Below are 9805 nucleotides of genomic sequence, written 5' to 3'. Positions count from 1 at the left end.
TTTGGGCCACGATTACACCCCCGTGAATTTTTAATTAGCGGTTAATTATAGTGCCCTTCCAAAAATGTTAGCAAATACAGGGGGCTACATCGATGATACCTGCCTCTATACCTATCATCCTAATGAGCCTCTAAGGAAATGCAAACGGTTCTTATAGGGCCGCCTGGGCTATTTACCGAAGCCTTTTGCACGCTATCGCACCTGGCTAATGGTCATTGTGCACATTGCAACGTGGGGTCACACACATGGCAGTGTCGCTGATAGAATTAGTGGAGACTCCTGGCGATGCGCTCTTGCTCGTGCTCATGGCGTGCTTAGCCACCTCGATCGTCGTGTCGAACCTGATTCTAATCGCGGCCTTCGTGAACTCGAGAGCGCTATTGAAACAAAACAACTATCTCTACACCCTGAGCCTCGCCATTAGTGATTTTCTCGTCGGTGCCGGATTTTTTTACAACGGCCTCTACGATGTCAAGGACGAGTTTGGTCCTGCATACAGCCCGCCGATTGTCATTCCGGTCATTCACGGTGTATCCCTGCTGACTCTGCTCGCTTCCATGCTCGATAGGTATTACGCCGTGCATTCGCCTTTTAAGTACGTGGAAAAAATTAGTCGTGGGAAAACCATGCTAATCATCGGTTTCACTTGGATCGTGCCGCTTGTGACGTTACTCATGAACTCGAACATGTCAACGTCTTCGAAGCTCACTTACAAAGCTTACTCAACCACCGCTGTCAGCATATTCCTCCTCGTGGTCATGGTGGTGATCAACACCAGAATCTACATAACCACCAGGCGTCAGCAAAGTCGCGAGCCTGGAGCAGAGTCCAAGGCGCGCGCCGCTCACCTCGTCATCATCGCGTCCACAATGTTCATCATTCTCTGGATGCCCAGCCTAATCGGCATGGCGATATGCGCAGGATTTAACATGTGCATATCAGCGCCCTACAATGCCAAAAACCCGCTCAACACCTTGCGGATTCTGAACACCCTGAGCACGCCCGTCATCTTTTTGATTGGAAGCAAATTGACCAGAGCGTCTCTGAAGGAGCTGGCTCTGCGTCTGCGTTGCAAAAGGTTACTTTTATAGTTATCTTCTGGCTATTAACCTCTCTGACTTTACACGTGTTTTTCCCTTCCCCATGTTTACACCGTTACACACACATGTATCCCATGTAACTTTGCAGTGTTTAGAACTCCGTTCTGCTTGTATACTGTCTTCCTCCTGGTTTGATTTAAACGGTGTTGTGTATGCTCTTACCCATAATTCTCCACAACGACACGGAATGCATTTGTGTGCAATAATTGCTATTTGCGTTTAACAGGGCCGGCCGCATTGTTGAAATGGAGTGCTTTTGCCAATAACACTTGGCAACTAAGCAGCATTTGTTTAATAAGCCTTAATCTACTGATGAGACCCAGACGGTCAAACCCGGTCCAGGGTATGCTTGCTTAAACATATGCTGCCGATGAGTCAATAGGCAGATGGACTAAAACGTATTTTTGGTATATATTTGGAGTGTTTGGGACAAGTTCTGTTAATGGGCACCTATCGAGGCTGGCACGATAAACAAGTAAGTAGTATGATCAGCAAACATGCCTTGCTGAATGCCTCCTCAACGCTGATGTGTGAACGTTTGAGGCTGAGCATATCTATAGGAAGACTTAAGACCTGTTCAGATCTTAAACTCACATAATTGGGTTTCGTAGCGCAGTGGACAAACCTACTCCGCCACCACTCTCCATCAGTTACACGTGCACACACCCGGGTCGTGTAATTAGCTGCAAATAGGCACACGGCGCTTAATCGTGGCACCGTGAATGCTGGCTTTGGTGTAAACTCGCGAAATCTCTGACGGGAAATTAAGCTGTTACGGAATATGATGAGTTAATTCCTGTTCTCAATTTGGCACTCCGGTCATCCTCGTAGCGGCTTTTCGCTAGAAATCGAACTAAGTCGGTCACTGCATTGGACGCTTTCAGATGCGCTTCTGCGGCCGTATGGAACGCTCTTTCTTCCAATATTAGGAAGCCACTGGAGCTATGCACTTTTAAATTTTGATTGAAAACTCATTTCTTCATACATACGTTTAAGCAAAACGCAAATGATATGTCTTTGTCACAAGCCCATTTGAAAAATTACAATATCGTTTCTGTGTATTGAATGAAGAAAATGTTCATACCGACGCAGACGTTAATACAAATAACCATATTTTACAGATCCGTTTCACCATCGACTGCATGCACCACATGAATACATGCATCAAGAGTTGGAGACATCATCAATAACTTTTACCTTTAATCTCAAAACTACGAACCACAAAAAAACTGTCTCTTCTTGAGCAGTGTGAACCCCACACGGACAGAGGAGGCAGTGAGTATATAACTTGAGATCTGTCATTTCTTAAGCGTTCATGATTTACTGTCTAACAGTCACTGTGTGTGAATTAAACTTCGTTGTGCTAATTACTCGTAGTGGACCGATTCACCCCTCCCCCCCGCTAATAATTGCCAGACTTTTGTCAATGCACTTCGAGACATGAAGGCATCTGCGTTCCGTGGTCGCTGTGTCCGTTCATTGTGGTCATTTGACCATGCTTCACCATGCTGGTCAGTCGAGGTTGGTGAATGCACGCTCAAAGGCTGGTTAAGATAACATCTCGCCACCGATGTTAGCCATGGCCAATAATTTAATTCAGGTGGCCGGGTTCGTGGCAGGTCATGTACTATCTATTGCGCTACCGCTTGGCTCACATATTTCTTGAACAAATTAAAGTACATTGAGTCTTACACAGGAATCGATTAATACATGTAAATGTTCTTATATAGTTTTATGTGTTTAAAATGAGCCATTAAATATCAATCGGGGAATATTTTAAACAGAAACTTTAATGGGATAATTACGTAAAGGATTTACGTTGTGAAAATTAACTCATTTCCAGTACTGTAATTCAAATTCAAATTAATTAGCTTGGTCAGCCACAAAAATAAGCGATAGCATGCATTTTTGCCTAAAGTCTTGATGTATGGAATATGGAATTAAGTTTACCGTTCCACAATGTTTAAACAATAGGGGTATAAGAACAATTCAACCTCGGGCCAACACTTTCCGCCTATCCCCACAGCAATTCGATTAATGTTTTTTGGTATTTTACCATCTCACTTGCATTGTTTTTATTTTGTTTCACGTGTAGTTTTGTTTGCTGAACGAGCCTAAATGTAACAGCGTAGGATTTGCTAAATCTAAAAAATATATATTCTTACCTGTACAACGCAAAATTCGACATTAAGCCAATTAATCAATGCACCTTTACTCCTCAAGTAGATAACACCTCAAGTAGAAAGCCAGCGTTGAATGCTTATCCGTTGTATTTTTTTTTAACGAGAGCCGAGGGTTATATCTACAAACATTACAGGGGCTTCCTTGAACACAGCATACAGGATGTCCATGAAGGTATCATCCATTACAAAACAATACGTATACATTAACCTGAGCTTGGAGAACTAAAATGACACAAGGGCAGACGTGGTAGCGTGCAGATGGTATCGCATCAGTGTCAGCCCTCTATACATCCACATGTCAAACGTGTCATTGGTGACTCACATCACGTTGGGATTTGAGAGTCGCAGGTATTCACCAACATTGCGAGTGCGATTATAATCGAATTGCTGTTGGAAGATCACTCACGGTCTTTTGTTTACAAAATGCTTCACTACGACGTGAAAACGTTGCCAATATTTCAACCGCGCAGTCCAAATCGCTAATTATCTGGGCGCTGGTAGCACGCACCTACGACCTGGCACAGTGGGTGCAAGGGTTTGGTAGATCACACAGATTTGTGATACTCCCAAACCCGCTGGCTTGCATGGTCATCATGCCCTGGCTTACCACGGTTACACAGTACTCTACAGCAAGTATATATTCATTTCTGCCTGTATTTCATCTGTCTGAGGATTGAGTGTTACTCCCCCACGCATGCATGCGTTTTCTCTGGGTACTCCGATATCCTCACAACCACTCATTAACGGAGTGACCAAACATCCCAATATAGGGCCACAGAGCTTGGGCAATTGTTTCTGTCGGTTTGCCTACCCCGCTTGTCTGTTGCCTTCCGCGCCTCTGAACCTCACCAAAACTGTGCGTGTTCGAAAGGAGAGGATCTATTATATGTATGTTAATGTATTCATATTCTTTAATAATGGATGCTACTTTTTATTCAAGAACGAAACAGGATTTCTCCACAAATCTGGCGGTCGCCTGATGATGCTCGTTGTAATTACTGGCAAAACGTCATACTCGAATTATTAATCGTGTGGGTTTACTCTCAACACACCGGCGTGCTGTACCAGTAACAAATTGCCATGTTCTGTTTACGTGACAAACCTTACTATTTGGCTGTGTTGGGTGGTGGCGGGTTTAACGAGACATTTATATATTTACGTGATCTAACCCAAAAAAACTATATTATAGATGATAATTTCATAGGAACCTTGTATATGTGAATGGGCGAATACGATATCCTGTACTAAAATTAGTTGTGACTCAAAACTACATAACAGGAATGCACTTGAGGCTAGTTTATTTTTATTATTAAGATGTAAATGTTTAAACAAACATTATGAAGATTTAAAAAATGGGAGCATTCGGTCTTAAACGATTCACCTGCTAAAATAAATGCAACGCTCACGAATGGGATTATCTAAACATCTCAGCGTGAAACGCCCACGGGAAAAAAAACCACACCAGTCCTGAGACTCGGTGCGTGGGTAACAAATGGATAAATGATGGACATTAAAGCTGTGGGTGTGAAATGAATGTGCTAATCCCACCTGTGTGTACTTTGTATCGGATGGAAATGTTGAACGCGAAGGTGTTGTGTCTCTTGAGGCTTGGCGGGCCTGTTTTTGCCGTGTCGAGGAACGGCTGTTGTCCACATTGCAAGAAAATAAATGACCACACAAAGGGACTTCCCTACATCGCTTTGCATGATGGCTCCTTGTTCAGATACAGAGTCTAGACTCTTTGATTTTCCTGTCCTGAACATTACAACGGGCAATTGCTTCGTACATTAAATGTTGAAGTAAATAAAAACGTCGGGGGAAAAAAGACTTTGTGAATTTTGCAACACTATTGTATAATTGTATAATTACGGTCACCAGTACGAGCATACTTTGTATAAATTACGTTCTGATGGTTTTGTTAGGAAAACAAAGAAGTTTGCAAACATTTCTAACAACACATTCCTGCGGAGGGAGCTGGTAGGAACGTTGGGTTGCTCGGTCAATAGCCAGGGTCAACGGCGGCGTGGTGTATCCCGCAAATATGCTCGACTGTGAGGGCGGGCACAAGCCGGCGTGAGTAGGTTAAACGTTGAGTTTTATAAGGGCACCCACGGGGTGACCAGCCCCTCCCCACCCAGCCCCTCCCCACCCAGCCCCACCCCACCCAGCCCCTCCCCACCCTCCCCACCCAGCCCCTCCCTGCACGACGGACAGACACAATAATCCCCTGTGGGCTGATAGAACCAGGAGGTTCCTACCAGTATAATATATCCTTCAACCAAGCGTGCACCTGCGGGCACACACAGGGTTAAAACCCATTGGTTGCTGCCGTTGAATCATCACAATGCCCTATGACTCTGACGTGTTTTGTCACCGAGCTGTGTGAGCTCGTGATTGGTTGTGGGGGTCTTCCCTCCTCTCCAATGGCATTGAGGCAGCCCGGCGGCAATAGGCGGCGCCTACACGCGGAGTGCCGGTGAGGTCTTGGGAGTGGGGCTCATATCTCGTGAGCCACGCCACGAGTGGGGGACATTGCTGTAACGCATTGTAGAACATAATGCCGAGTGCGAGCGAGGCTTTGTTCTTTAAACGCCACTGAAGGCAAAACACACGTTGGTCTCCACAATACAGGGTTTTATTTTGGGTTAGATCGCGTAAATATATAAATGTGTCGTTAAACCCGCCACCACCCGACACGGCCTATTAGTCAGGTTTGTCACGTAAACAGAACGTGGCCAATTCGTCACCAGTGCAGCACACCGGTGTGTTGGGAGACCAAAGCCACAACGTTTACAATCTGAGTACGACGTTTTGCCAGGAATTACAACTAGCTTCATCAGGCAACAGCCAGATTTGTGGGATTGTGACAAACGTTTGTCTGTCAGCCCGTCTGGCTTGACTAAATTCGCACATGCCATGCTTCCAAATGCGGTTGACAAATGTGTATATTACTGAGTGGTTGTCACGTGGAAACATGAACACAAACGTTTGGTCATTGCCTGCCGTGATAAATGCGTATCGGTCATTCAGCCGCTTGACTGGAATACTGATGCTGCCCACGGTGAGATAAACACGAGGCATCGTTTGTGGGAGGCTGGGTTTGGTAAAACAACGATCAAGGTTCACGTTGAAAAAATACATATTGAATAAACTGATCACATTGCTATACATAGTTACATTTATCTTAAAATGACTGCAGCCATTCCTATAGGCTAGTTTTGGCGGAGCGGTGCCGTCGTGGCCCGAGTGCTGAGCTACTAACCAGGCCACCTGAGGGGCCTGCGTTGTCAGCTGAAGGCAACCCAACAAAAGCCATTCTACTACCGGATTATTGCCGCAATGTCTATGCTCCCTACCTTCACCAACCGGCACTATAACCTCCACGGCTGACACAGTGTGGGAAGGCCTTCATCCAGCAGTTGGATTGATACTGAGCTAAACGATTAATTTTTTTAGTTTTCTATTTTTAGTTATTTTGCTTCATATTTTAAAAAAATATTAAGTCATCCCACAGCATACATTAAAGCATTAGCGGCGTACTGGTCAACCATATGGCGGTGTTTTGTGGCTGATGAGCTCCGCGCTAAAAATACGATTTTGCCGTATCTGCGGAGAGACCACCAAGGAAGTATCGTGTGTGGTATCGTGTGCCATTGCGTGAGTCAGAGCACGTAATTGCCGGTTGTTTGGATGAAGGAAATCCCACACGGAGGCTGTCCCTTATTACTTCAAGAGCAGGCAATTACAAATTGCGCTCCACTGGGCATTAATTCCAACGCTGAAAGTTTTGAGAATCAAATAACTTTTTAATCAAGGAATGCAAGTCGTCTAACAAGCGAGGCCCGCGTGGATTTGAAGCTTGCCGCCGGTGAAGGTTTGGTGTAATTAGGCAGTCCCTCCAGAAAAACGCGATTATGCGATCGCAAGATTTCACGCAAAATCAGCCAAAGTCCGCATATTTATGCGGGGGGCGCGTTTTTTCAAATACGCCGCACTTTCGCCGCATAAATTGCAGATTTCCGCGCGCAAAATATGCGGGCTTGCATGATTTCATAATCCCCGCATTTTCGTTGCAAAAAGTCACATATATCTTAGCAGAAAGTTGAAAAATGTTGCGTTTACTTCACACAAGCGCAGCCATTTCCCCTGTTGCCATGGGAACGTTATGAAGTGTTAGAGGCTACGTAGTTAGTTTTATTCAGGAGTTTATGCAACTTTACAGTTGTAAGATTGCACTTTTTTGTTAGTAGTATGTAAATTTACATTACTGTAAGACTGTACTGTTACTGTATTGCTTACGTTACTGTGCACTGAAAACACTTATTTTAACAGAAGATGTCTGTTTTGTATAGCTACCTCTGTAAAACAGGAAGCATACATTTTATTTTTAAATATTTTATTTATTAATTTTTACAGAAGTTGTAGCATATTCATTTTGTAAAGCTACAGAACTTGTTCGACTCAATGTTTTGTAAGTTTGAGCCATCTGTTTGTTAAGGTCTGAAATAAAACAAGATGAGAACTTAAATATTCCCAGCACTTTCTGTGATGTAGTATGCTTGCTTATCATAGGAAGTAATAAGAAATGACTCTTTACATTAAAGTAGTAGCCTAGTGAATAGGGTGTTGGGGGAATCACTTTTTTTTCTCTTTTTCATCAAACCGCAATTTTTGCAAGTTCTCCGCAATTTTTGCAAGTTCCCGCAATTTAATCGCATAAAATTGCATAAATATCCCGCATATTCCATCGCATTTTTTAAGAAAGCGTGCCGCATAATCAACGATTTTTGCCCGCAACAATCACCAAAAAACTCCGCGTTTTTCTGGAGGGACTGATTAGGCGATGCGAGGTGCTGACCTTTCAAGGACAAACATGTCTGAAAACAAGTATTCCTTGAAGGAGGCAGATATTCAAAGATAATACAGGGAGGAACAATGTTCCACACTGCCCACCAGGGATTATTTAGCTGTCTGTCTGTCTGTCGTGCATAAATAAATATATAATACACACAGCTCTTTGATTGGTGGAGACCTTACAAACAGCTGATTGGTGGAGACCTACTGCCGGGTACGGAGAGGGGAGGTGCCTAAGGGAGGAGGGTCAGGGGCCTAAGGATATGGGGGGTTGGTCAGGGAAGGGGCCTAAGGGAGGGGGGAGTCAGGAGATGGGCCTCAGAGGGGGGGGGGGGTCAGCGGAGGGGCCTGAGGGAGGGGGGTCAGGGGAGGGGCCTAAGGATATGGGGGGGGGGTGCTCAGGGGAGGGGCCTAACAGAAGGGGGGTCAGGGGAGGGGCCTAAGGGAAGGGGGGTCAGGGGAGGGGCCTGAGGATATGGGGGGGGGGAGTGGTCAGGGGAGGGGCCTAAGGGAAAGGGGGTCAGGGGAGGGGCCTAAGGGGGGAGGGGCCTAAGAGAGGGGGGGGGGGCGATAGTTCAGGGGGCTGTCTGCCTGGCTACCTAAAGTCAAGTTATCTTTTACACATACAGGTAGGAACAACAGGTTCCACACTGCCCACCAGGGATTATTTGTCTGTCGTGCACGAATTCGCTGTCCAACCAAGTTCCTACCTGCCCACTCCGAAGGAACGTGTTTATTTTACATAAAGAACTGCTGGTTTGATACATCGGTTGAACTAAAAGACACGTAAACACACACAAAAACAATCGGCCTAGGTTACAATTACACTGGTCAACACACTTTTTCTGGCATAAGGTATTCCAAGGTTTTTAATGTAATGTTGGGGTGCTGATTCCAAATCTGGAATCAGTTTTTGTCTATCACATCAGGTTTTTTAGATATCAAATATTGCATTTTCAATAAAAACTGCAGAAGCAAAATATTAAATAAATGTGGATATCTACATAAATTGATATTATAAACACACTATCCTAAAAATACAGCACCATATTTTAACACTAAAGCAGTCACTGACTCGCAACAACTTGCAATCATAAGTGACAGAGTTAATTTCGGGTAAAATCAATGAAAATGGGGTATGCCGATAGCATAAAAATGAGATGTGATAGAGCAAATCTGAGATCAGATTGGGAATCAGCACCCTGAAATTAGTCTAAACAGCTGTTATTTTAAGGCCAAAAGCAAATCACTAAGTGCACCCGATCTTGGAAGCAAAGCTGACTTGATGTAGGTTGCTACTTGTATGGGTAACGACGAGGACCTTGACAGATGTTTAAAGCATGGTACTGCGAGGTGATTTGGAGATGGTAGTTGAGTAATGGATTCTTGAGTATGTGTCTGACTTTCGTTACCACCTCCTATATGTGGTGATCTCTCTGGGTTTTCTGGTTTCCCTGCACATGCTGAACACATGTTAATTGAATTGGCCAAATAATCAAATTCCAGACCCTCCTGAAAAAAATTATTTAAAGTTGTTAAAACTTTCCTGGGTAAATAATAATTGGAATTATTCCCTCAAGTAATGTTCAGACCTATGAAAAGTCTATAAACTGTTTAATATACGGACACAAGCGAGGGCATACTGTACAGAAAAAAAGTGTACACGTA

The 9805-nt window shown here is 44.2% G+C and overlaps 1 protein-coding gene across 1 annotated transcript; it reads left to right on the top strand.

Annotated features, from left to right (window-relative positions):
- Positions 1-214: 214 nt before the first annotated feature.
- Positions 215-2378, top strand: LOC133348219 (melanopsin-like). Its single transcript, XM_061560940.1, has 2 exons — positions 215-1078; positions 2222-2378. Exons 1-2 carry the CDS (start codon positions 246-248, stop codon positions 2253-2255), a joined length of 867 nt encoding a protein of 288 aa, XP_061416924.1. The 5' UTR covers positions 215-245; the 3' UTR covers positions 2256-2378.
- Positions 2379-9805: the final 7427 nt, after the last annotated feature.

Source organism: Lethenteron reissneri, chromosome 27, assembly GCF_015708825.2.
Source record: "Lethenteron reissneri isolate LAM-NWPU_2019-01 chromosome 27, ASM1570882v1, whole genome shotgun sequence".
Taxonomy (NCBI): Eukaryota; Metazoa; Chordata; class Hyperoartia; order Petromyzontiformes; family Petromyzontidae; genus Lethenteron; species Lethenteron reissneri.
This window is presented reverse-complemented; position numbering and strand designations above follow the sequence as displayed.